At 47.2% G+C, this 27,902-nt stretch overlaps 1 protein-coding gene across 1 annotated transcript in view; it reads right to left on the minus strand.

Annotated features, from left to right (window-relative positions):
- Positions 1 to 1,952: 1,952 nt before the first annotated feature.
- Positions 1,953 to 27,902, minus strand: part of SNX19 (sorting nexin 19) — a 40,847-nt gene continuing 14,897 nt past the window's right edge. Inside the window, exons 9-11 of the mRNA XM_063139171.1 lie at positions 3,577 to 3,761; positions 3,162 to 3,249; positions 1,953 to 2,582 (exon numbers count right to left, since the gene is read on the minus strand). Of these exons, the coding sequence (XP_062995241.1) occupies positions 2,447 to 2,582; positions 3,162 to 3,249; positions 3,577 to 3,761 (409 nt within the window). The 3' untranslated portion in view covers positions 1,953 to 2,446. The remainder of the gene's footprint in view (positions 2,583 to 3,161; positions 3,250 to 3,576; positions 3,762 to 27,902) is intronic.

Raw genomic sequence — 27,902 nt, forward strand, 5'->3', positions numbered from 1 at the left:
TGTAAACAGCAGGTGGAGGCGATCTCAATCTGAGCCATGGGGGTAGGGCAAAAGATTAAAGCCACCTATCCAGGGTCTTACTTTTGATTGGGGGCAGGGAGCAACATCTGCAATGTAGACTTTTAAAGCCACACATGAAATTGCTAATTGCTTGAATCCTCTGTATTCCTTTTATCCATTTAGTTGGAACTTCTGAATGTTATGTCGCTTTTTGGTGGCGCCGACCATGTTAGAGGATGATCTTTTTCCTACACAATACTGTTCAACTCTTTCATCCACCTGCAACTAGGGGTGTGCACGGACCCCCCACTCCGCTTCACTTTAAGATCCGCCATTTTCGGATCGGCCCGCTCCGCCCCGCCCCCACTCCGCCTGTGCCCACTCCGCTCCGCTCGGAGCTCCGGATCCGAATCGGAGCTCCGGTCCCCCCCCATAGGGGGGGTTACCGGGCCCTGCCGCCATCGCCGCCCATGCGGCGACGGCGGCAGAGCCCGGTAAGGAGGAGGGGGGCCTTACCTGCCTCCGTCCGTGGTCCGTTGCCGTCTTCAATTGAGCCCGTGGTTTCACCAGGAAGTCTGGGCCGCAAGTGCGGCCCAGACTTCCTGCTGGAACCACGGGCTCAATTGGAGACGCTGACGGACCGCGGACGGAGGCAGGTAAGGGAGAGGAGGGCGGGGGGGCGTTACCGGGCCCTGCTGCTGTCGCCGCATGGGCGACAGCGACAGCGGCAGGGCCCGTAAACTCCACTTACCTTTCCGGCGGAGCTCCGGATCGAAGCGAAGGATCCGCCTTCACCTCGATCCTCTTCGCCACGCTCCGCCGGCCCCCCCAATCCTCTTCGCCTCCGCCTTAAGGGCAGGCGAAGCCCCCCGCTCCGCTACTGCTTCTCCGGTCCGATTAGAAGCGGAGCACATCCCTACCTGCAACATCCCCTTTCACATTGTTCAGCTACATTGCCAACTGGGGCTCCATTCACATGATCCTTTGGCAGGCAGCAACCCTTCCCCCCCCCCCCCCCATATAAGAACATAAGAAGTGTCCTTGCTGGATCAGACCAAGGGTCCATCTAGTCCAGCACTCTGTTCACACAGTGGCCAACCACCCATCAGCCAGGGATGAACATGGTGCAACAGGACCCTCCCACCCATGTTCCCCAGCAACTGGTGCACACAGATTGCCTCGAATACTGGAGATAGCACACTACCATCAGGGCTAGTAGCCATTGATAGCCTTTGCTTCCAGGAATTTATCCAACCCCCTTTTGAAGCCATCCAGATTGGTGGCCATCACTACATCTTGTGGTAGTGAGTTCCATAACTTAACTATGTGCTGTGTGAAGAAGTCCTTCCTTTTATTTGTCCAGGATCTCCCACCAATCAGTTTCACAGGATGACCCCGGGTTCCAGTATTTTGAGAGAGGGAGAAAAATGTCTCCCTGTCCACATTCTCCATACCATGCATAATTTTGTCTCCCCTTAGTCTGACTGGATTGACTGCCTGCATTCAATTCAGGCAATCACTCCATCAAAAGCACACTTGAGCCTATACTGTCAGCACTGGCAGAAGCAAGGTGACCTCCCTCACACTTAAGAATCCATGTACTGAGAAGTGTGGGGTTGAAAACTTTCCCTCACTTGCTTGGATATATCTGTGTATGGTGGCAACTGGACACACCAGCATCCTAACTGTTTGATCCCACCATTGCAGCAACCCTTCACATAGAAGTAGGAAGAACCGCCTGCATTAGCTAAAAAGGGGAATATATAAGTATAGCAGTGACTGAGCTATGAATTCCACTGGGGTTCTGGCATCTACTTGCAGATCAACCTGCTATGACTGTTGAATCAAGTTGATACTACCAATTCCATATAGCAATCATATAGAGAGAGAAAGAGAGAGAGAGAGAGAGAGAGAACCCAAATCACCAGGAGAGTAACACGAGACACCAAAGAAAGGGAGAGTGGATTTATTTACTAAATGTTTGGTCTTCTTCTCTTTGTTGTAACTATTTTGTAGAGAAGAGGGATGGAGAGGTATCATGAAATGGAATGCCCATATAGCTGAGGGCAGCCTTGGAGTGTCCAGTCCTACTAGCTTAACTATAGCTTTAAAAGACATGCAGGAAATAAAATCACATCTTTCCAGGAATGTCAGTGAGGTCTTGTCCTATTCTCAAGATTATTCACCTCTATAAGAAGAGGATACCTTCTAATGAAGAACTGGTATTCAGTTCTCCTGAGTTATGAAATGGACACTATTCTGCAGTGCAAATACTTTGGACTGTACATCTAAGATTCAGCAATCACTGAAAGAAGTCAGTCTTATGGGTCTTCATCAATGCCCCTTGGCTCAATCCTACAGAAATGTAATGTCAAAGAATTGATGTTTATGGGTTCTTCTTTACATACACGCTGTGCTCCTTGGCTGCTACCAACCCCAGTCTGGGTTAGTGGGATGAAGGACCAGCTCTCTCGGCCACTCCAAAGACAGAAGTCGCTACAGGGGTTGTTTTAGACTGATCTGTTTGGGGGTCAGGAATCAAAAACTCCAGTAAGATGTCTGAGAGGCAGTAAACCATGTGCCTGAAAGAAAGCAGAAAACAGGATTTTAACGGCACTTGAAAGTTTGGCTGAGATCCCAAGTATGAATGCCCATCCAGATGAAATGGTGACCATTGTACAACCCAGTTGAATCAGCACAATACAGACTAGACTGAAGAGGGGAAATATATGGATGACTTGTGACAGATAATGCTAAACCAGCTACATTGCAAGAATAATAATCCCAAGCACTGATATAGTGTCTTGAGGATGAAAATTCTTCAGTGCAAGAGCTGAATTCCATTCTGAAGAAGTTCAGGGCAGGGGAGGTTGCATTCCAGTGGTGGGCGGGGCTAAAGGCAAAGTGGGTGGGTTCAACCTCTCGCTTTTCCATTGTTACCAATCTATAGTAGGAAGCATGTCTATGCAGAAGTAAGCAGGAGATATTGCGGGGTGTCTACTCAGAAGTAAGCAGTACTGAATTACTCAGCAGCTTTCTCTCTATACCCTGCAAGGGAAAGTTCTTACCAAGAGGATTGGAGGTAAGTGCTTTTCCCCTGCTGAGCACTGAGAAAGGGAGACTTTTACAGCGCTAAGCGGGGCCATGATGTTACCTGTTACCTGTTTATGCTGGGATGTTGCATGGACTCCAGGACTAGGCTCCAGCTCTGCTGGCATTTACTGGTCCCAAGGATTTCTAAGATTAATTCTGTGGACAGCAGAGATTGGCATGAATTCCCAAAGACAATGTGACTCTGACAGTATAACACTCCGTGTATGTAGTGAGGATTTTTTTTTCATTATTTGGATACCAATAACACGCTTAGAACAGAATAAATACCAACAGAAGACAGACATCGCTTGAATCACACCCTTGAAATAGATCTCATGAACTTAAAATCAAATGCATAGTCCAGCCCTCCCAACTCCTGACTCTAGAGGAGAGTTCCTGATAAGACCGATTCGTTAGGACTCTTGTTTCACTTGCACAAAGAAAACCAATAAACAAAAGATGTACAAAACCCCCCTCACTCACCAGGTAGGATTCCCATGAGAATCTGCAAGGCCTGACTTGCAGCTGCTGCCTTCTGCTCCTCTGTCCGGAGAGGTTTGGGCACCATGGGCAGAACTCCCCCGGGCCATATGGATTCCTGCAACAGCCTAAGGTACTGCACCCAGCGTTGAGTGCAGGTCAGATTGTCCACTTGGACTTCCAACCACCTGTAGAGAGGCAAAGAGATTTTGGATCCATATTTGCCATGCACCAACTCTGCAAAGCTGTAACCTCGTGCAACCCAACCGCTGCCATTTAAAACCCCAATGCTTTACAATAGACCTTTCGCACAGGCGGTAAACAGGCTAAAAATAAACACACTGATGGACCCAAACACAGGAGGCTTTCATTTGGGGTCCTTGAGAAAGTATTTTCATGCCAGGGTTTGGGGCAAAAATAGCTTGATTGTGAATATAAAAAGAAAACTGGCCCATTGCTGAGCCATGACGGGTAGTTCAAATGAGAAACCGATCGTGCTGGATTGGGAGCACTTTTGAACCAGACAGCATGAAAAAAGAGAGAGAAAGCAGAAGCCATGGGCGGTGGCTTCCCATTTGGAAATGCATAGCTTATGCATACTGTCATGTGGGTCTGCTGACAGAAGAATGAAGCCATTGCTAAAAGAGAGTGGGTTTAATAACACAGTGCTTACAATGATGGGAGGCAGGGCCAGCATCGGGGTTGGGACTGAGGGGCATCTGCCGGGGTCCACACCCCAACAGGGGGACCAAATGCTCCCCCCCATGTCATCTGTTATAAAGCAGTAGTGTAGATCCTGCCTGGATTCTCACTGTACGCAAACCAGGTCAAAGTTAGGGTGACCCTATGGAAAGGAGGACAGGGCTCCTGTATCTTTAACGGTTGCATAGAAAAGGGAATTTCAGCACATGTCATTTGTAGGCATGCAGCACCTGGTGAAATCCCCTCTTCATCACCACAGTTAAAGCTGCAGGAGCCCTGCCCTCTTGACCAGATATGAAAGGAGGCAACTTTAATTTTTGTGATAAAGAGGGAGTTTCACCAGGTGCTGCATATGCATACCAATGACACCTGCTGAAATTCTTTTTTCTATGGCCACTCAGCGTGGCCCACTGGGCTGTTATGGGATGGACCCACACTAGGAGTTTTTCTTCAACTTTTTTTTTTATACTTCTTCAAACAGTGGGGTTCCTACAAGCCTACTTTGTAGCTCGCTTTTGTGTGTGGATATGCAGCTTTGGGTACAACAGCAACAGAACTTATCATAGAATCACAGAATAGCAGAGTTGGGGCTGATCTACACCAAGCAGGATATAACACTTTAAAAACGGTATGAAAATGGTATTTGTAATGTGTCCTGTGCCTGAACAGTTGTCATAACCATTATAAACTGTTATAAGCAGTAGTGCAGATCCTGCCTTGGAAGGGGCTATAAGGCCATCAAGTCCAACCCCCTGCTCAATGCAGAAATCCACCTTAAACCATCCCTGACAGATGGCTGTCCAGCTGCCTCTTGAAGGCCTCTAGTGTGGGAGAGCCCACGACCTCCCTACGTCATTGGTTCCATTGCCGTGCTGCTCTAACAGTCAGGAAGCTTTTCCTGATGTCCAGCCGGAATCTGATTTCCTGTAACTTGAGCCCATTATTCCATGTCCTGCACTCTGAGATGTTGGAGGAGAGATCCTGGCCCTCCTCTGTGTGACAACCTTTCAAGTATTTGAAGAGTGCTGGATCTTATGCATGGAAATATCAGGGAAGGATGACCCCAACTTCTTCGAAGGCTGTCATTCGCCTTCCCTGCATCCTCAGAAAGGTTGTTTTAAACCCATCTCCCACTCTCAGTATCCTGATGATATCACAACTCCCTGATATTACAGTCCCTGCCTTTCCTCTTGTGCTGGAAAACTTGGACCCAGCTGCAGCTTACAGAGCAAACCAAACTCTCCAAGCAAGTTGCTAAATAGTGTGTGAAAGAGAGAACAACAAAAACAACAACAACAAACTGAAACCACTAATAATAAATCAGCAAATACGAAGCACTCAGAACCCTTCCCAAGAGCCAGCCAAGAGTAGAAGAAAGCAGCTCAATATTTTACTGGAAATGTTACTCCAGCCTACCCTGTAAACGTTTACAATGGTATAAACCGCGAACAATGTGTTCTGTACCCCTGGCTGGAGGACAGTATGATGAAGTGTTTGTTTAGCAGAGCTGCGATCCTTCCTGACCTCCGAGGGATGGGAGAGCAGCACGCTAAAACTCACAACAGCTTTGCCAGTTTACATCTAGCAGAAGGAATAAACGTCTCAGGCTCACCCCTCGCTCCAGCCTCCCCGTAAGATGGCACACATCTGGAGACGGTCAGAGGCCGGGCAAACCTTCATGTCCTGCTTGTAAACCTTCCTGGAGGCATCAAGGATAGCCACCGTTGGAAAACAGGATCATGGGCAGGGTCAGAGGTGGGAAACCAATAGCGCTCAAAATGTTGCTGGACTGCACCAGGATTTACCCAGGTCTCATCTTTTGGACTGAACATGGACTCAGACGGAATGTGCAAGCTTGTAATAAGATTTGTGGACACCCCCCCCCCAAAAAAAATGCATCTGACAGCATGTGCACATTTGAAAAGTGAACATGAAAAAAAATATGTCCGCTTTTGAAAAATGTACGCAAAGATGCTTTAATCTCTGTGTGTGTGTGTGTGTTATTTATTTATTTATTTATTTATTTATTTATTTAAAGCATTTTTATAGCGCCGCCTCACCATTTCTGGCATCAAGGCGCTTTACAATAACATATAAAACAATTCCATTAAAACCCTCAACCCACATTAAGACAATTCCATTAAAACCCTCACCCTCAAACCATTGAAAACTCTCAACCCCAATTTAAACCACCCCCTCCCCAAACTCTTGTGAAAATAAAAACGCCTTACAAAGGCGTTTGAAGCAATTGAGAGTGGGAGCCTGTCTAATCCCCAGGGGCACATTATTCCATAACCGGGGGCCAGCCACTGAAAAAGCCCTGGTCCCCGCACATTCCAATTTGTAGCGGGGGACCATCAGGGCATCCCTGCTCCTGAGAGCGAGTCTGCCAATGGTGAGACACAGGAGAGAGGCGAGTGCTGAGGTATCCAGGACCCAAACGATGCAGGGCTTAATACATGGTCAACAAGACCTTGTAGCGCACCCTAAAGCCACCAGCAGCCAGTGGAGCTCTTGAAGCACCAAAGTGATAGAAGACCACTTTGGGAGCCCCTTGACCAACCTGAAATGCATACATTTCAAAGATGCACACCTCTGGGGAAATATGCACAAAAATATGCATGGATTTCCATGAAAAACAAAGCTCATAATCTCATTTGGGCCAGATCTACACCAAGTAGGATATGACACTTAGAAAACTTTTTGAAAACTGTATATGGAGTGTGTCCTGGGCCCCAACAGTTATCATGACTGTTATAAAACATTTTAAAGCAGTAGTGTAGTTCCTGCCATAGACTTGAGATGCAATCCTGAGTACTTCAGCGAGATCAACGTTTGCTGATTCGCACATCTCTAGGTTCTAGTCGCAATAAACCTCACAGGGTGACTTTGGGCCATTCATCGACTCCAGCCTAAACTACGTCACAGGTTCGTTGTGAGGATAAAATGGAGGAGGAGGAGGACCATGTGACCTGCCTTAGATTCATTGTGAAAGGCTGGAAGAAAAAGGCAGGATATAAATGTAATAATAAATAAATATTTTTACTATTCCTTTTGGAAGTCACCTTGGAAAAAAAAGCTTTGAATTTTTAAAAGGCATGTTTTTTACTTATTTATTTATTGCATTTATATACTGTCCCATAGCCGAAGCTCTCTGGGCGGTTCACATAAGATAGGGTGACCATATGAAAAGGAGGACAGGGCTCCTGTAACTTTAACAGTTGTATTGAAAAGGGAATTTCAGCAGGTATCATTTGTATATATGGAGAACCTGGTGAAATTCCCTCTTTATCACACCAGTTAAAGCTGCAGGTGCCCTGCCCTCTTTTAAATCTGGTCACTCTAGTATAGCTCCTGCAGCTTTAACTGTTGTGATGGAGAGGGAATTTCACCAGGTTCTCCATATATACAAATGACACCTGCTGAAATTCCGTTTTCTATGCAACTGTTAAAGATACAGGAGCCCTGTCCTCCTTTTCATACGGTCATCCTACATAAGATAAAACATTTTAAAACAATATACAAAAATTAAAAACCACGAAAACATGCAAAATTCACATACATTTAAAACCACTATAGCAACTTTAGAAACGGTGAGCCCAAAAAACCCAGAACCAGGCTCATTACATATTGCTAAATGCCTGGGAGAAGAGAAATGTCTTGACTTGGCACCAAAAAGATGACAATGTTGACGCCAGGCGGGCCTCGTTAGGGAAACTGTCCCACAGTTGGGGAGCCACCACAGAAAAGGCCTTCTCTCTTGATGTAAATGTCTGAAATAAATACGAACCAGTCAACTCCCAGAGGGGTGGGGGAAGTGAGGTGGAAGCAGTTGGCACTCTTTGAGGTCCTTCATGCATTTGTGCAAGATTACCTACCCAGTTGCCCGCCACAGGTCACCCAAACCACAACCTTTCTTCAAGGATTAAATTCAAATGAAGTAAAAGCGAAAACTACACTTTAACACTCAACCTCTTGGATCAAATGGTGCATCTGCTTTTGTCTTTTTTGTGACGGTTTTAAAAAACCAAAATAAAGCAAAACAAGACCCTGTACATTTTTGGCTTGGGCTGTGTTAGGAAGCGTTGATGTCCACATTTTATACTTCTGACCCAGCTTTAGGCCACCAAATTCTTCTCCAGTGCAGCTCATAACATTTTAAAGCAAAATGTTTGTCTCCACCAGCTGTGCTACAGGCTCTTGCTGTATGTTCTTCCTGTCCACATTTAGCAAACAGGGTAAGAGTGTGCATGTGGAATGGGGAGGCACAGGGCCTTCTCAGGCATGACTCTGCTACTCTATGAAATCCATCACAAGCTTATATATTTTTGGGAAACCGTACAAAAGCCACCAAGGGCACACTCTTATGCAGATTTAGAAAGGAAAAAAGTCCGACAAATCCCAGAATTCCCCAGCCAGCCATGTTGTAGGACTTTTTTTTCCAGTCTAAGCCTGAAAAGGATTGCACCCTAAAATGGCTTTTAATGACCTTGTAACACTTTCATAACTATAACAGAATCTTTCTCATCCTTCCTTTTTTGTCTAGCTTTGAAATTAATGTTGCATTTTAATTGAGTGACCACGCAGTTATGTGATGGCTGCTTATGGATTTCATTTCTTCATTTGTGATTTTTTAAAAAAGATGACGCAAGTTATGTTTCCAATAAACCCAAAGCCAGTTCACTGAATTCAGTCCAAATGTTTTGTGGAATGCTTTGTGAAACCATGCAGGGATGAGCCTGACTAGGAAGGCCATTGCTCAGATCCTAGTCAGCTGTGCAATTGCTAAAAAGCTTTGACTTTTCATCTACAAATGTAGGAATAAGGGCAACCCTGACAGGGTTGTTGTGAAATAACTATTGTAGAGCACTCCACACATTGAGCATGCAAAAGAACTAGTCATCAATTCACTTCAGAGCAAAGCCACCTGAAGCAGGAGATAGTGAGTGAAGGTTTAGTAAACTGCCCAGCAAATTCTCTTAGTACAGCCTGAAATGAGGGGGTTGGAGTTGGGGTTGAAGAGGGCTGCTCTTCACAATTGACGCATAAACATTTGAAGAAATTAGCATAACGAGATTCAGAATGGCTTTTGAATCTGTTGATGGTGTCTTTTTTTCTTTTCGAGCTAGAAGACTGTAATGAATATTTGTCATGCATTAGATAAACATTGTTTTCTTTTCGGTTTAAGTACTTCATAGAATCATAAAATAGTAGAGTTGGAAGGGTCCTGTAAGGCCATTGAGTCCAACCCCCTGCTCAATGCAGGAATCCACCCTAAAGCATCCCTGACAGATGGTTGTCCAGCTGCCTCTAGTGTGGGAGAGCCCATGACCTCCCTAGGTCATTGGTTCCATTGTCGGACTGCTCTAACAGTCAGGAAGTTTTTCCTAATGTCCAGCCGGAATCTGACTTCCTGTCACTTGAGCCCATTATTTCGTGTCCTGCACTCTGGGAGGATCGAGAAGAGATCCTGGCCCTCCTCTGTGTGACAACCTTTCAAGTTTTTGAAGAGTACTATCATGTCTCCCCTCAACCTTCTCTTCTCCAGGCTAAACAAACCCAGTTTTTCAGTCTCTCCACATCGGGCTATTTTATTTGCTATGAAAAAGTGCAATGCAAAATGTGCCTACGCTGGACTTTTTAATTAAAAACAAACAAACCCATAGACTGGTTTCCCCATCCCTGCGGCAGGGTCTTGCTATTTATTGTTTTACTCTGTACAGCACCATGTACATTGATGGTGCTATATAAATTAATAATAATAATAATAATAATAATAATAATAATAATAATAATAATAATAATAATATTGTCACAACTAGGACTCCCTCAACCAACTCCTCTCACTTTTTGGGCTGCCCAATGGAGGAGCGAACTGAGTTGGGCGGGGGACATTTTTGGCGTTGGAACCATGAGCTGCAAATCTTCTATAGAAATGATTTGATGATAAATATTGAGAAGGAAGAAGATAGTCTTCTGCAGGGCTGTTGAAATGTGGGGCTACTAGGCTGTCTTAGGTAAAGGCCTCCCTCTGCTATCATTTCATAAACAGACTCTGTTCCCCTGCCCTGTGGCAAGCAGACACACCTCTGGCCCCTCATGCTGTAGACCTGCCAAGGTGAGTAACACAGTCTGACTGAAACACCGCTCCGCTGGAAGGAGGGCAGCCAGGCAGCTGTTTTTGTACTTAGTGACAAAAATCCCTCCTTGCCCAGAATCAAGTTTATAGCTTCTGTAATAAAGGAAGAAAGGATCTGACTGCGACAGCTGATGGGTTACAACCGGTGTTGCAAGGAAGCCAGGCCTACTCGGGGAAGCTAAACCACTGGCGTCCTTGGCTCAGGGCCCTTGGAAGGCCTGCATTCAAGGTGAAGTCCAGATTTCAAGAAGGTTCACCTCCTTCCACCTTCTTTTGATCCCAAGAAGAACTGATGCTCAGAGGAGGAAAATGCAGTGCAATCCAAAGCAGGTTGACTCGAAATCAACCCCCACTCTGGTCAAGCTGTGGCTGGAGGGTTCCACCCAAAAACGGGATTGCAAACTAGGATCAAACTGTGGCTTGTTTGATCAAAGTTTGCTCGTTTGGACTTGCCGACAAACTGTCGTTTGATCTGACAAGGAAACAGGCAGTTAAGATGAGCACACAAAGGGAGGAGGGCAGTGCTCGAATTATGGGGGGAAAGATAGGAGGGGGGCTTAATAAAATTCACAAGCCCCATCCTGAATCTCTCCAATTTTTGTCAGGTCGTGCTTATCTAAACTAAGTCCTAATCTACCCCTAGCAGGATATTGCACTATGAAAGCAGTATATAAGAGGCAGGAGCCTCACTACTGCTTTTTGAAGTGCACTGACAACTGTTGGGGCCCGTTGACACATACCATATACTGCTTTCATAGTGCTATATCCTAGGACAACCTTCCTCAACCTGGGCCGCTCCAGATGTGTTGGACTGCATCTCCCAGAAGGCATTCTGGGAGTTGTAGTCCAACACATCTGGAGAGCCCCAGGTTGAGGAAGGCTGTCCTAGGGTGACCAGATGAAAAGAAGGACAGGGCTCCTGTATCCTTAACAGCTGTATTGCAAAGGGAATTTCAGCAGGTATCATTTGTATATATGGGGAACCTGGTAAAATTCCCTCTTCATCACAACAACCTGCCCTCTTTTAAATTTGGTCACTCTAGTATAGCTCCTGCAGCTTTAACTGTTGTGATGAAGAGGGAATTTCACCAGGTGCTGCACGCATACAAAGGACACCTGCTGAAATTCCCTTTTCTATGCAACTGTTAAAGATATAGGAGCCCTGCCCTCCTTTTCATAGAGTCACCGTACATATCCTGCTTGGTGTAGATTAGGCCTAAGAATTTGTTACCCTACAGTAACAAATAAAAGCTAAGATGAAGGGACCAGGCATTCTCTGCCCACCCCAATGATTTGAGGACTGAAGGAGAGAAAGAGGGAGAGTGAAAACACACCATTCAGACTTGCCCAACCTGGCAGCCTCCTGTCATTCCCAGCCAGTTGGGTAAGGCTGATATTGCCTGTTTCCAGTCCTCCAAACCCTAATTGGGCAGATCAGAAATGCGATGCAGGACTGCAGCCCGTATTGTCACTGACCACAGCGAGTTACCCAAAACAAAGACAGGCAGAAACCAAGTCCAACCTTGGCAGCTTGATGCTCAGATGGCTCAGGCAGGAGGACAACAACAGCTGACTCACCTGCCCCGGGCATCTGTTCTCGGCAGTCATAGGACCGACTGGAGCAGGTGCCTTGAGAGAGTCCGGTTACGGTCCAGCTGCACGGGCAGCTTCCCAGGCGGGTGGCTCAGCGAGGCCGCGGGCAGCGTTTCAGACCCGCAGCACTTTATAAGAAGTGTGCAATGATCATGGATGCTGCCAAAGTCTTTCATTGTTGCCAGCTCCTTTGGCACTAAAACGCTCGGAGCCGTGCTCGGAATTGCAGACGGGCCTCGATTTTCAGTTGGATCCACACCAGCCTTTTCAATCGAGAAAGTAAGAAAACTTGTGCTGGATCAGACCAAAATCCCATGAAGCCTAGCATTCTGTTCTCAGTGTGGCCCTACCAGATGCCGACGGGACGCCCACTGGTATTCTTAGGTGTATTGCCTTTCATACTGGAGGTAATACATAGCCATCACGGCCTTATTCCTCCAAGGAAGACAATCCGGCAGCTCTTGTGTGCATGCAGGAAGACATTTGGGCCGGGGATGAGCTCCAAGGCATGGCAGCTGATGCGCACTTTGGAGATCATCAATTCACTCTCCCCATGACACGTTGTTATAAGTCACTATCACATTCCCTCCCCTTGGGATCCGGTTGCAAACAACTTTTCTTTTTGTTCTGAATAACCTGCTAGTGGGCTTGCCAGAGGTACCTGGTAAAGCAAGATGCAAGACTAAATTATTATTTATTACATTTATATCCTGCATTTGTTTCCTCCAAGGAACCCAAGGCAGCGTACATAATCCTCCTCCTCTCCATGTTATCCTCACAACAAGGGCTGAGAGTCTGTGACTGGCCCAAAGTCACCCAGTGGGTTTCCATGGCTGAGTGGGGACTAGAACCCGGATCTCCCAACTCCCAGTCCAACACTTTAGCCACTACACCACACTGGCTGTGGACTGATCCAGCAGGGCTATTATGCCTGTTGATTTAATTGTGGCTCTAGTTTACTGCAGTGGCTAAGAGACTCAGCTAGGAACGCAACAGTTCCTGATTTGAATGTCAGCTCTTTCATGAACTTATGTGGCCATAGATGACTCCCTCTCAGTCTAAACCTATGCCCAGCTGCAGTATGGGTACACAAAACTGATGTACCACACATATTATCTCGAAAAGCACTTAGAACCATGTTATACAAATGCTAAGAATTATTACATCAATGCAAAGTAGCCATGCTTTCTGGTGTTTTGGCCTACTTTTTTTTTTCTTGCTTAATTCTTTTAGATCAGCCTTCCTTGGTGCCCGCTAGGTGTGTTGGACCAAAACTCCGACTCATTCCCTGACAGCACAGGTACAATGGCTGGGGATGTTTGGTGTTGTAGTCCAACACTTCCAGAGAACACCAAGTTGGGGAAGGCTTTAGAATTTCTTGGTTAGTTTTATGATCTGAGCCAGTGTGGCGTAGTGGCTAAGGTGTTGGACTGGGAGTCGGGAGATCCAGGTTCTAGTCCCCTCTCGGCCATGAAAACCCACTGGGTGACTTTGGGCCAGTCACAGACTCTCAGCCCAACCTACCTCACAGGGCTGTTGTTGTGAGGATGGAAATGGAGAGGAGGAGGATTATGTACGCCACTTTGACTTCCTTGGAGGAAAAAAGGCAGGATATAAATGCAATCATTCAATTGTTAATAACCTTGAGTGCAGGGAAATTTATTTATTTATTTATTACATTTATATACCGCCCCACAGCCAAAGCTGTCTGGGCAGTTTACAAAAGTTAAAAACAGTAAACATTAAAAAAAAGTATACAAAATTTAAAACCATCAAAAACATAAAAACAACAGTATCCATTTAAAAACAAAAGTTCTGGGGTCCGTTAAAAAAACAAACTTAGCGTTGTTAAATGCTGTTAAATGCCTGGGAGAAGAGAAAAGTCTTGACCTGGCGCCTGAAAGTTAACAGTGTTGGTGCCAGGCGAGCCTCATCGGGGAGATCATTCCACAGTCGGGGGGCCACCACCAAGAAGGCCCTCTCCCTTGTTGCCATCCTCTGAGCTTCCCTCGGAGTAGGCACTCGGAGGAGGACCTTAGATGTTGAGCGCAGTGTATGGGTAGGTTCATGTCAGGAGAGGTGTTCCATCAGGTATTGCGGTCCCAAGCCATGTAGGGCTTTATAGGTTAACACCAGCACCTTGAATTGGGCTCGGAAACGTATAGGCAGCCAATGCAAGCGGGCCAGAATCGGTGGGATACACACACCTTTTTTAAAGAAAGAAGCTCCCCTTTTTACGAAACATACTTTAGAGCCAATATGCACAGGACTGCGGAGTTAGTGTGGAGTGGACTGACTCCTTTCCCGTCTTGCTTCGGTGCGAACAGTTTGCTTTGCCCGTTCTCATCCGACAACTACCAGCAGGCCGGTAAACCTGCCCGCCCCAGTGAAGAGTCCCTGGGTAGAGAGCTAATTAAACTGGCCACACAGCTTGAGTTAATAACACGCACAACCAACACCAAGAGACCCCCCCCCCTCACCTGTCCCCCTCCCCTTCAAAACAATCTGAGTCTCGGCAAGAAATTGCGGTTGTGAAATCTGCCTGCGTGGAGAAGAGGCTATGGCAATTTAATGGTTGTCGTGGTGACTGGGAGCCCAATTGTCCGCAGTGACTTTACCTCAGTGGGGAACGACCTCCATCACAGCAAGGCCAAAGGACAGATTACAGAGGTGCTGGGAATGAACAGCTGCAGGGGAAAGACCCTGAATAGAGCAGGCTTGGGGGGAGAACTTGGGGGCGGAGGGATGCAATGAGATAACTTACTCCCTTCTCCTACTGACCCAGGCCTGCAGATACAGGGAGGCTTCTGGGTAGGGCTTCGTGTACAGAACGATCTGTGCCAGTATTGACCCAATGGTGCCATATTTTTTTTTTAAAAAAAGAAGAGCCGGAGTGCACTTGCGCTCCAGCAAAAATTAAGGTAAAAAACAAAGAAAAGAAGCCCCGACCCTGCTCCCCCCATCACCCTCAATGTGCCTTCATTCCTCCCGGTCCGGCTCCTTCCCTCTGCTAACCGGAAAAAGCCAGGATGGTGTCAGGATCTGTCCTGTCCTGCAGCACCATCCGGCAGCAGCTTGCCATAGAACCAGCCACAGGACTTCACAGGATGCGAGCCCTGGCTGGTAAAGCCTTGCAGGCTGCAGGCCCAGACCAGCAGGCACTCCCAGGTGGGCTCATATGGAACAGCTGGGAGCTGCCAGGAAAGTCCTATATAAGAGCTGCATTTCACCTTCAGCCTTTGCCACAGCAACATGGTCTCTCGTGCTAGCTGCAGCCAGTTCCTGATCATTTGCTACATCGGATCTTGCCTTGCCAGACCTCTTGCTCGTCTCGACCCTGCCTCTGCCCCCTTTGCTACCTGGTACATGCCTGAACCTTGCTTTGGCTTTGACCATTGACTTTTGCCCCGGCCCTTGTTTGGACTCTGCCTCTTGCCTTGATTCCTGCCCGGACCTTGCCTTCTTGTTGACTGGACTTCTCTTCTGCCTCTGGTCCCACTTGGACTCAGAACCTGTGTCTGACCTTGTGCCTGTTTCCTGGATCTGCCTCCTGTTGGACTCTGCCACCCGAGACCCGTGCCTCACCCCCAGCTTGCTCCACCACTATTCCAACCACCCAAGCCAGTTCTGTCTCCATCTGTCCCAGCCCTGGCGTTCCTGCCTAAGGACCCTGCTGCCCACGCCCCGGATCGTGACAGATGGGTGCCCACACCTTCTGCGATCTCAGGACGATCCCGAGACCGCAGGAAGAATTGGGTTTTCCCAGGGATTATTTATCCCACGCTCGTCCCCTTTTGTCCCCCTGAGTCCCTGTGTGTCATTTGGATTCACAGGGACTGGGCTGTGACCAGCCCAGATTTTCGGGCTGGTGTAGAAATGGCCTAAGATGTCCAATGGACAATACATATGGCCGTATCCCCAACTGGGCTCAACCTGTACAAGGGAGAGGCAATAGGTGCAGCTTCCTTCTAGAGGTGGGCAGGGCTACACCAGCGGACACAGGTGACGATATTCTATAGCATGGCAGGCCCTGTGGTGCAAAACACTGGGAATTGAAGCCAAGGCGCCCGACAGTGGAAAGACGAACATGGATTGAATGGCATTTCCTTTCCAATTTAGTCTGTGGGGGCACAGGGGTTAAATCAGCCTTTCCCTAACCTGGTGACTTCCATATGTTTTGGACTTCAACTCTTATCATTTGCAGCCAGCATGGCCAATGGTTAGGAATGCTGGGAGTTGTAGTTTATGTTTGGGAAAGGCTGGGTTGTGCCCTCATCTACAGCCAGCAGGGTGAACACTTGTTACAGCAGGGGAAGCCAACCTTTAACCCTCCAGAACTCCCATAATTCCTGGCCACTGGCCATGCTGCCTAGGCCTGATGGAAGTTGCAGCCCCAAACATTTGTGAGGCACTAGTTTGCTTACCTCTGAACTACAGGCTCAAGTCCTAATGATGACATGGTCTCTCCCTGTGCCCCATGGAAAAGCACTTACTCTGGAGAGGGCCAAGGCTAGGGAAGACCTCTGCTTGCACCTCCAGAGCACATAAGAAGGGTCATGCTGGATGGACCAAGCATCCATCTAGTCCAGCATTCTGTTCACACAGGGGCCATGCAGTTGCCCACAGGAAGCCCACAAGCAGGATGTGAGTGCAAGAGCACCCTCCTGCCCATGTTCCCCGGCCACTGGTGTACGTAGACATACTGCCTCTGACACTGGAAGTAGCATGCAGCCATCAGGACTAGTAAGCAATTGATAGCCTTTCCCCCCAGGATTTTTTTCTAACCCATCCAAAATGGTGGCCATCACTTCATCTTGTGGTAGCAAATTCCATAGTTTAACTCTGCACTGTGTGAAGAAGCATGTCCCTTTATCTGTCCTGACTCTCCCACCAATCAGCTCCATGGGATGAACCCTTTGGGTTCTAGTTTTACGAGAGAGAGAGAGAGAGAGAGACGCTACCAGCAAAATGATGCAATAACGCACTGAATATATTAAAGCCGGGGTGGGCAACTGGCATCTGCATTTCATACAGCCCAGGCCCCGCTCTGGTATCTCTGCTTGGGCACCCTGACCCCCTCCTCCCACCCCCTCCTCACTCCTTGAAAGTGCAGGTCAGGCTGGATCAGTGCTTTCTAAAGGCGTCCCTCCACGCATCTCTGGCAGCTCCTGGCTAGGAAGAGGGCAGGATTGGTGGGTCATTGCTTTCCTATGAAGAAATGTGAAACACACCAAGTGTTTCTCTAGTGTAGAAAAGAGATCGGCGATCTACCAAATTCTGAACGGTATGGAGAGGCCGGAGGGATTGCTCTCCCTCTCTCTTGCTTCTAGGATTCAGGGCTGGACTAGACATGATCGTTGATGAGCGAATAGGATCCCCTGCAGGGTTTTAATCCATCGACAGCAGCTACAGGGGAGTGTCAACGTGGATCAAGATTGCAGCTGTAGGTGCGGGGCAAAACTTCACCTCCTTACAACTCTCCGCTGCCTGATTAAAGATGCCCACAGCTTTGGGCATCCTGACCCCCTCCCCCCACTCTTTGAAAGTGCAGATCAGGCTGGAGAAAATGTAGAAAAAGGGGCAGGGGGCATTTGGCTTTGCCCACCATTGGATGCAGCCTCTCCTTGGCTTTTCTTGTAGGTTCGCTTGGCGCCTACATTGTTTTCCTTTCGTCGCCCGCTGAAGACCTTTTTATTTTCTCAGTATTTTAACACCTAATTTAACTTAAATTTAAACTCTGCTGTTTTAATTTCATATTTTAACCTACATCAATTTCTGCTGCGTGGTTTTATCCTGGTCGTGCTTTTTTATATTGTATTTTGTATTTGTGTTTTTTAATTGTTGGTTGTTTTATTATGCTCTTCACGGTTTTAATTTTTGTGAACCACCCAGAGAGCTTTGGCTATTGGGCGGTATAGAAATGAAATGAAATAAATAAATAGTGCTTAGCCAACCCCTTGTAGGAAAAAGAAGTTCCTCACCCCAAGTCCAAACCTTTTCTTCCATGCCAGACGACACAAGGAAGCATATGTATAAATCCAGCAGCTCTGTTATTAAGGGGCATAACAGAGGAAAATGTGGATGGGATGAGACGGTGGGGAAGGGCAGGCAAAATAAATGAAAATAAAATTGGGAATAGCTATAGTCCTAATTCCCCCATCTGAGCCCATGGCCTGTTGTCATCCACGAATCCCACCCCTTTCTCCTTTGAGAAGTCCAAGACTGCACTATTTTGCATCTGGACAGAATATCTGTTCTAGCATCAGTGGCAGACTTGAACGAACGGTTCTTACTTTACTGCCAATTTCTCTGCAGAATGTGTGCCTGTAATCTAACCAAATTGCCCTATAAAATTAGAATATAACAATGCACACTGCTCCTAACAATGCATTTATTAGAAATAAGTACATTGGACTGATTTAGTAGGCTGCGTAAGTCTGCGTAGCTTGCATCAATCCACATAACCTTTTCCACCTGCAGGGAAAGCTTTGGCTTTCTAAGTATTGGTATTTTAGGTTTTGACTTCAAGGTAGTGAGTGTCTCTGGGTTAAGGAACCATCACTTTCCACTAGTCGACTTCATCTTTCTGCATTAGATACCTTTTTTTGTTTTTTCTTTCAAAATGAGAAGTAACTGCCCTAATACTGAGCTAACCACCACAAGATGTAGTGATGGCCACCATATTGGATGGCTTCAAAAGAGAGTTGGATAAATTCCTGGAGGAGAAGGCTATCAATGGCTACTAGCCTTGATGGTTGTGTGCTACCTCCAGTATTTGCGTCACTAAGCTTATGTTGCTGGGGAACATGGGTGGGAGGGTGCTGTTGCACCATGTCCTGCTTTGTTGGCCCCTGGATGACAGCTGGTTGGCCACTGTGTGAATAGAGTGCTGGACTAGATGGACCTTTGGTCTGATCCAGCATGGCTCTTCTTATGTTCTTAATATAGAGAGGCCTGGAGGAGGGGGAATATGTCCTCAATCCGGGTTCCTTGTAGCTGGGCTCTGGTGTCTCATCTCCTGTGCCATCAGCTTCCTCTGTGCTCTGATGGCACCATCTCAGCTGCAGCACTAGCCTGCCTGAGCACCAGTCAGCTGATCTCAAGGGCCAATCCCTGTCCACCATGCCCTATAAAGCTCTAGCCTCCAAGCGCCTCCTCTTCAGTCTGAGCAACAGGGCCCTTGCATAAGGACAAGACCTAAGCTCTCACTCCCTGTCCATGATTGCTGATTTATCTCACTGGATTTACGTTAGACAAACAGCCCTGCAAATTTGTTTGTTTTATTTGGGGGTGGGGAGTATTGGCTCAGCCTTAATCCTAAAATCGTTGACCATTCAGTGCTTTTCTGGGAGCATGCAGCTCCGGTGCTTTGAAGTTGAGTTACAATACTTGAACACTGAGAGGGGAATACCATTGGTTTTATTTACTAGATCACAAAGTGGTGAGAAGGTATGCTGTAGTGAGAGCCTGAAATATTTGGCTTGGTTCACACAATTGCCACAGCCCACGAATTCTTTATTTAAGCCATGGTGGCGCATGACAGTGACCGCTGCGAATATTCAAGCCATGGCAGAAGGGCATCGCGGCTTATCGTCACATCTGAACCTAGCGAGGGTGGATTGTTGCCGTAGTTAACAAACCCTCCACTGTTCCTATTTCTTCTGATTCATCATCATCATCATCATCATCATCAGTATTTATATACCACTCAATTATCTAACACAGATTCCAGAACGGTAAACAAAGGTATTAAAAAGAAAGAAGATTAAAAAAGCAAATTAAAATTGTTCAATTTAAAAGTAAAGGAACCAGAAAAACAGTGGCTAGTCAGTTGGGGAAGGCTTGTCGAAACAGTTGTATTCAGGAGGCACCGGAAGCAACCTAGTGTGGCACCTGCCTGACTTCCAGGGGCAGGGAGTTCCACAGAGAAGGGGCCACTACACTAAAGGCTCTTCTCCTGATAGATTCCACTCGGGCCACAGGTCCGACAACCTCAGTGATATGTGAATGATACTAGGAAACCTTCAGCTGGAAAGTTGTTGTATTAAAGCAAAGACTTTGGCTGCACTGGAAGGCGAGCGGGAACCATTTGTCATTTCCTGAAGTTGGCAGCGGAGAGTGCTGGCGGACTCTTTTGAAGGTGTGTTAAGTTGTGCGTCTGTTCTGATGCCGGACATGCATCAACGGTACATCAGCCTGTTCTGAACTACAAATGATAAGGCAGAGTACAACATAACCATGGCTAGCACTGCCCTCTTGTGCCTATCGGTGAGAATTCCAATGCAGTAAAAACTGATAAAAGAAGGATTGGGTGAAAGCTATTGTCTTTTTTTCTTTTGGCCAGATAGCTGTCTGGACTCTTTCCTCTCATGAACACGAGTGTCCCTGTGTCTAAAATGACAAGCGTTAGAACTGAAAACCAGCCTGGAAGTCATACCAGCTGGACATCCCGTCCTCTCCATTCCCAAGGTGAAAAATGCTGGTGGATTGCAGCCTATGCTTCAGCAACACCACCTTGACACACTTCTCTTGCCTCTGGGTTGGCAACTAGGGAGTGGGATGGTGGAGGCATTTCTCAGAGGGCCAGCGTTGGGCCAGGGGCCGTGCTGATTCCTACTTGACGCCCACAAAAAGGTAGCTAACATCCAATTAGAACTTATAAAGCTACAGGAAGATGCACAGTAGAGTCTGCTGATTTTCAGGAGAGGCATATGTGTATAGTGATTTATCAAGCCAGTGGCAGAGTAAGAACACACACACACACACCTTCCGCTGGGTGCATTGGTTATCACACCCCGCTAAGGAAATTCAGGAATCTTTAATTTCCTAACATCTTGAGAAGACTTTAAAAAGAAAAAGAAAAAAAAGGGGGGGGACCAAGAACATTTGGGGTATTAAAAATCTGAATATTTTCTGCATCATATCATCCTTTTCAGCATTTCAAACTTGATTGAATTCAGTGAGTCTAAACCATAGGAAGGTACGCATAGGATTATGCTGTATGGATAGACATGGATATCTTGATTAACCCAGAGTACAGGACACAGACTAATGGGGTCAAGTTACTGGAAGCCAGATTCTGGCTGGACATCAGGAAAAACGTCCTGACTGTTAGAGCAGTACAACAATGGAATCAGTTACCTAGGGAGGTTGAGGACTGTCCCACACTAGAGGCCTTCAAGAGGCAGCTGGACAGCCATCTGTCAGGGATGCTTTCAGGTGGATTCCTGCATTGAGCAGGGGGTTGGACTCGATGGCCTTATAGGCCCCTTCCAATTCTACTATTCTATGATTATGCAATTCTCATAAACAGAAGATGTGACCATACCACTTTAAGCTACATGTGGGTCTCACATGATTACATGTGAGCCCCATCTGTAATCACTTATGTACAAATCATCATCATCATCATCCATTCACCTAGAAAACAATCAGGTTAGAAGCCTTCTCCTTGATATATTAGGTTTTGTGTGTGACGTGAGTTGTTTTTTTACAGGCAGTGGAGGGGATGTAGGGTGACCATATGAAAAGGAGGACAGGGCTCCTGTATCTGTTGCATAGAAAAGGGAATTTCAGAAGGTGTCATTTGTATATACGGAGAACCTGATGAAATTCCCTCTTCATCACAACAGTTAAAGGTGCAGGAGCTATACTAGAGTGACCAGATTTAAAAGAAGGCAGCTTTAACTGTTGTGATGAAGAGGGAATTTCACCAGGTTCTCCATATATACAAATGACACCTGCTGAAATTCCCTTTTCAATACAACTGTTAAAGATACAGGAGCCCTGTCCTCCTTTTCATATGGTCACCCTAGGGGGATTTTGCAGAAGCATTTGATCCTTGTTAGCCCTAGCAGCAACCTGAGAAAAGTCTTGACTAACCTTATCTGCTGTTTGTAAGAACCAAAACTTTACTCTATTTTGGAAGTGGGACGGGGCAGATTTAAGCCAGCTAAGTGATGGTTTCTACCAGGGCTGTCAATAACTAGAAAGCTTTGCTGTTGGCCACAGAGGGGAAGAGTCTGTTACACGTTGGCCTGTTTTAGGACTGTCAAAGTGCCACAGTTACAAAGACCGGCCCGCGCGAGTAGGCACGGAGGTGTGGCGTAGCGTCTGTGAGCCAGCCGCTTTGCAGCATTCTCCGCGGGGCTGAATACCGATCCTGTGTCCGCCAAAGGGGTCAGGAAGAGGGAGTTTGAAAGCGAGACCGACTCGGTGTCACGGCCGGAGGATGCTCGGCTTGCTCCCGGCCAAGCTAAGGATGTTTCTCGTTTATTTTAACTCCTGCTTTGGAACCTGACACCGGCCCCGCTCGGCGCGGTGTGCCCAAATTTCCCTTTAAGACACAGACGCTCTTCCGAGCCCCCGTCCCAGAGGCTGCTCCGCTTGAGCCCTGCTCAGGTTTCCAAGCGCAGACAGGCCAGGATGTGACGAGATGTACTCTCTTTATCTTTGGATTAACAGTTTGCATAGAGCGTGGAAATCAAATGACACTTAGGAAGGAGGCTGGGGAGATGGACTTACAAGGAGGGTGTAGAAATAGGCCTGGTTCAGACGACACTCTGGGCTTTGTGGTTACATTAACCATCTTCAGCTGCGGTTAACGCTAACCACATGTGGGATGCTTGCAGACAACAGTTTTAACCCTTTTACACTTTTAACCCTTTTGTGGTTAAGTTTTCCTTAGCGAGCCTAACCACAATGTGGTTAACAGGGCAGATGGTTAGGGAAAATGTGTGTCAGGTGACACCGTAAACCATGGTTAAGCATTCCGTTAACGAATTTGTGGTTAAGCAGCATGGTTTAGCGTGTTGTCTGAACGGGGCCATAGTTGAGTATTCCCCAGCTTGGGGCATTGAATGACAATTCCCATCATCCCCCAGCCAATATGGCTAGTAAGAAGATCAAAGGTAACAGCGGGATTGGCTTCAGAAAGGGGACAATCACAAGCAGGCCCCAGGCCAGAAGTTCCCCATAGCTGCCCTGTACCACATTGCACAAGTGATAGTGGCAGGAAGGCCTCTCCGTCTTCATTGATCTTCTCTTTTGGAAATCTTGACAAGGCTCTAAAGAAAGTGTCCTACATGGGGATGTCTTTGAAAATGGTCCAGAAAATTTAGCTCGTGGAGAAAACTAGCACAAAAAGGAGCAGATGTACAGGTCCTGAGCCGGAATGTAAGGCCTGGTCTGGACATGCCGCAGAATGAAATATCAGCAAGCACTCTCAGAAAAAGCATGGAAGAATCCCCCAATATGCTACTGTGGCTTTAACCAGAAACAGAAGAAGTTGCCTCATGCCAGTTCTGCCCGTTTGTTCATCTAGCGCATTACAATCTAAGACAGGGATGGACAACTTATGGCCCTCCAGATGTTTGCGTCCACAACTCCCAGCAGCCTCAGCCAGTATCGCCAAGGGTGAGGGCTGTTGGGAGTTATAGACCAAGGAAGTCTGGAGGGCCACCATTTGCCCACCTGTAACCTAAGAAAAACTGGAGGTAGGTGATGTGGCGCTCACAGGAACCTCCCCTTGTGAAGCGCTCGGCCAATACACGTGATTTTATACAAGGGATTTTTTGTTCGAGTAGCCAAAGCGCTTCAAAGTGAAGCTCTGCCCTCCAACTCTGTCCCATCTGCCCCCTGAGGCACTGTTAGATAGTAAAGCCAGAGGGCAGCTGGACTCCGGTGCTTTGATTCTATGCGTTTCCATCATTTGCAAAAAAAGAAGGAAGGAAGGGATGGATGGATGGATGGATGGATTCCATTGCCTCCAGCTTATAAGCGGGGAAGTTTGGGGATGGTAGTGGGACAACCAGAGAAGGAGCTGGGAGTGACTCAACACCGTGGATTACTCTCAGGGAAGGCCCAGCAGGGCCCAGGGGCAGGGGAAAACAGAGAAGGGGTCCCTGTGCATGTGTTTTGGGTGCAGGGTATATGTGCGCATGTGTGAAAGAAAGAGTGTATTTGGAGAGGTGGCTTTGCGACTCAGACCCTACCTCTGCCTTGTATCCAGGTTCCTGGGCAATTTACTCATCTTTTACACACTTTATCCCATTCCCTTTTTCTATGAAATGGGTGTTTTCTGACTGGCCACACCCACAATGGCAGCCATTTTGTCAAACGACTTCTCCATGACAGCCATTTTGTGACATCATCCGTGACACTCTCTCAGAATTCCAAATGTGTCCACTGGCCCAGGCAGGTTGGACAAACCCTCTGCTAAATGGCAGCAGGTTCTCAGGCAGAGAGAAGTTCTTCCCATCATCTCCTAGCTGATCCTTTTAACTGGAGATGTTGGGGACTGAACCTGGGGGCTTCTGCAGGCAAAACATGCGCTCCACCTCTGAGTTATGGCCCCTTTCTCCGAAATCACATCATCGTAAACGATACCATGAGCAGATTCTCCAAAAATGGGATTAATACCTTTCCCATAGCTGTCCTGGAATTTTATTCTTCCAGGAAGTCTATTTTTAAGTTACTAGTTCTCAAGAGCAGCCGCCTCACAGGACCGTGAGGGAATCTTGCCAAGGGATGAGGCTGTCTTTCTCTTGACAAGTCAATCCCACCTCCCGTCTGTTCTCAACTCCTAACCCTATCTCCAGCCTTCAAACGGCTGTGCCGCTTGGGTGTCGTATTTCTCACAGATGTACCCATTTCCCCAGTGCCACACTCCCTCCTTCCAAGTCACGTCTATTTTCTCTGTTGGGGCTGTTGGCCGTTTCTCATGTCTGCCTTAACAGCTTGTGTTCTGTGGATCCGGTTCTGTACGAATTAGGTCTACCTTCAAATTAGACCAGGATTTGACAAATGCCAGAGTTCTGGAACATTCCCCCCAACCCCTTGGTGTTCATACCTACCCAGTGGGTGGCAGGTTAGTGCTACTCCTTCTTCTGACACAGTGGTGTTCACTGCCAAAGAGGACAGTTTGAGGGCAGGGCCCGGAGAAGCAGGGCAGACGCCTTGCGCTCTAGCTGCCGGGCCTGTATTTTTATCCCTCCGCTGACTCACAGGCTCAAAGAAAGAGAATGGCATGGCTGGCATACTCACTGCTATCTCACCTGACGGTGCCAAAAGCCGTGAATAGCCAGGGCACGCTTCGTCCCGCCTTTGAAAACAGACCTAAAAAGTCCCGAATTTCCTCCCCTTACAGGATTAGCCCTCTCAACGATGCCGAAAGGAGACCATTCCATGAAATGAGGCTGGATGGGGATGATTCTAATCTGCATGCAGACACACAGCCCTGCCTGACATTTCATCCCCTTTGCAGTCTGACCCAGACGCTGAACCCAGGGGGAAGCTAAGCAGATGCAGGTGTGGGGCTATGCCAACGAAGGGGGCATGGCTGTGGCAAAGAGGGACCCTGGCTCGATTCTTAATAGCCGGGATCACCAGCAGGTTTTGCTACTTGTTCGAATGGTGTCCCCTAATACACCCATGAGTGTCGTCAACTCCTATTGTGAAAAAAAATTAAGTGAAGTCTCCCACTCGCATGGGGTGCAAAGTATAACTCATCCCCTGATCCAGGGGTCCTGTGGCAGTATACAAGCCCCACCTTTACACACACACACACACACACACACACACACACGGCTTGTCAAAAGCTCATGCCCTTTACTAGCACTAATAGTAAAACGCCCAGACTGGTCCAAAGAGGCTTGTTTACAGACTGAGCAATGAGACCACCTAAGTTGCAATCTTTTCTTGGCTCTGAATGATCTCATCTCCTGGCTGACTGCCCCCTCCCCCCCACCCAGCCCCAACCCCTCAAATCTCCATTAGCCACCAAAAAAGGATTGCTCCACATTACATAATTGGTCAGGACTGCCTCTTCAGACGGGGCGTACTCCTTCCATCCTTAGCAATACCTTTTTCGGTCATCTACTTTTTCTCTCCTGGCCGTTGCCACAGAACCCATCACAGGGAGAGATTTAGAACAGACACCCTCCGCGAGTTTGTCTTCCCAGTCATGGAAAGAAGGATTAAAGGCGGAGATGTTGCTTACAGGGGGCGTGTTTAAGGCGACGGAGGGTGCCCTTTGCCGACACCAGCAGAAGGTACGAGGCAGGTGCTGCCGTTTGCAGGTGCAGAGGTGAGGGCCAAAGGCTTATATAAAAATAAAGACTGGGGTTCAGTTAAGGGGAGGTTGTTGCAGATGAAAAGCAGTTAATCACTTTCACCTGATGAATGGTGACACCCACACCCACACCCATGATTGTGCAGCTGTTCAGCAGAGGCCTGGGGACATGTCATTCCAAAGCATGGCCTTGCATGGGACATTTCTGAAGCTCAGCCCCATGGGACTCCAAGTTAAGGTAGGCATTTAACGTGGGACGCCTTTTCCCCTTGAAAATAAACAAATAAATAAATAAATCCCAAGTTCACATGCCCAGCGCCTCAGGCTTATCACAGCCTGGCATATTCGCAGGCAATGACATTCCGCCGAAGGGCCTCGTGCCTCTAAGCATCTCTCTCAAGGGTATCGCCTTCCAGCGTGGCCAGTCCAGTTTTTAAAAAAAGCCCGTTCAGGAGGTGCGTCTCACTCTTCCCGACCCGATTTTCTTTAAAAAGAAAAACAGCATTCCAGCGTCTGTCAGCGTCCCCTCAAACCTTGATGCTTTTTTGGCAGCCTTGGCCTGGGGTAAGCTCAAATAAGCCAGACCGCTCCCGTTCGGTCCCTCACACCCCAGACGGCTGGCCTTTGGGCCTATCTGCAGCTTCTGGGTCTCAGAACCGCCCAGAAAGATTTGAGAACCAGGGGGTTGAGGCCTGCACTGGTTGATTAATCGACTAAAGCTTTAACTGACTAATCGGGCGAGAGGGCATTTTCAGCAGTGCTGAAAAGCACTGCTCTTGCTTATATTTTGGAGGGCTGTGGTACATTACTTTAGCTGAGAAAGAAACAAAAACGAAAATGTCCTGGTATTATCTTTGGAAGCCCTTCTGAGGTGTGGCAGGTGACAATGGATGGTGTTGGGGAGCTTTTTCTCCCTTGTGATGCCACATTTTTGGAACTCTCCCAAAGGAGGTTTTGCTTGGCCACCTACATTGATATCTTTTTCAGCACCAGAGATTTTTATTTTCTTTTATCATCCCAGGCTTTTAAAATTTGATTTTTTTAAAAAATAAAATAAAATATTTTTTTAAAAAGATGTCAGTTTTATTCTACTACACTGAAGGTGAAGCATATTTGGTGGGAACCTGAGAGAAGGCCTTCTCTGTGGCAGCTCCCAGGTTCTGGGCCCCATGCCAAGGGAAACTCACTTAGTTCCATCTCCACGGACCTTCCATCAAACAGGCAAAGATGTTTTTCTTCAGACAGGCCTCAGGTCTCATAAGGTCTCTTGCGATGGCCACTGTAAACACGCTAAAACTGGCTTGTTTTCACTGGTTTCACTGATTCGTTTCACCTGCTGTTTTAATATTTGTATTGCTATTTTACACCATGTTTTATCGCTACTTGCTGCATTGAGCACTATTTCGCAAGAAGGCAGGATCCAATAAAGAAATAAAATGTTTTACCTTGTGAACTATCCTGGAAATTAGAGACTCAGGTGTAACATTTACAAAGTAACAAAGCAGTACAGGTAAGCAGGATCTGTTGATTCCACTCCTTCGCAGCAGATTAATACTAAGCGTTTGTTTTCATTCAGCGATTCCCTGTTCCGGCTTTTCTCAGCCCTGTATCCTCCAGATGGTTTGGACTTCAACTCCCATCAGCCACAGCCAGCATGGTCAATGGTTGGGAATCTTGGGAGTTGTAGTCCAAAACATTTGGAGTGCACCAGCCTGGAGATGGTTGCCATATAAGACCGGGATTTACAGCAAGCTGACCAGATACATTCAATGTCCCTAAAGGCAAAGCCCACGCAGGACTCAATGAGCTACAGATGGGTGAACA

Source organism: Elgaria multicarinata, chromosome 12, assembly GCF_023053635.1.
Source record: "Elgaria multicarinata webbii isolate HBS135686 ecotype San Diego chromosome 12, rElgMul1.1.pri, whole genome shotgun sequence".
Taxonomy (NCBI): domain Eukaryota; kingdom Metazoa; phylum Chordata; class Lepidosauria; order Squamata; family Anguidae; genus Elgaria; species Elgaria multicarinata.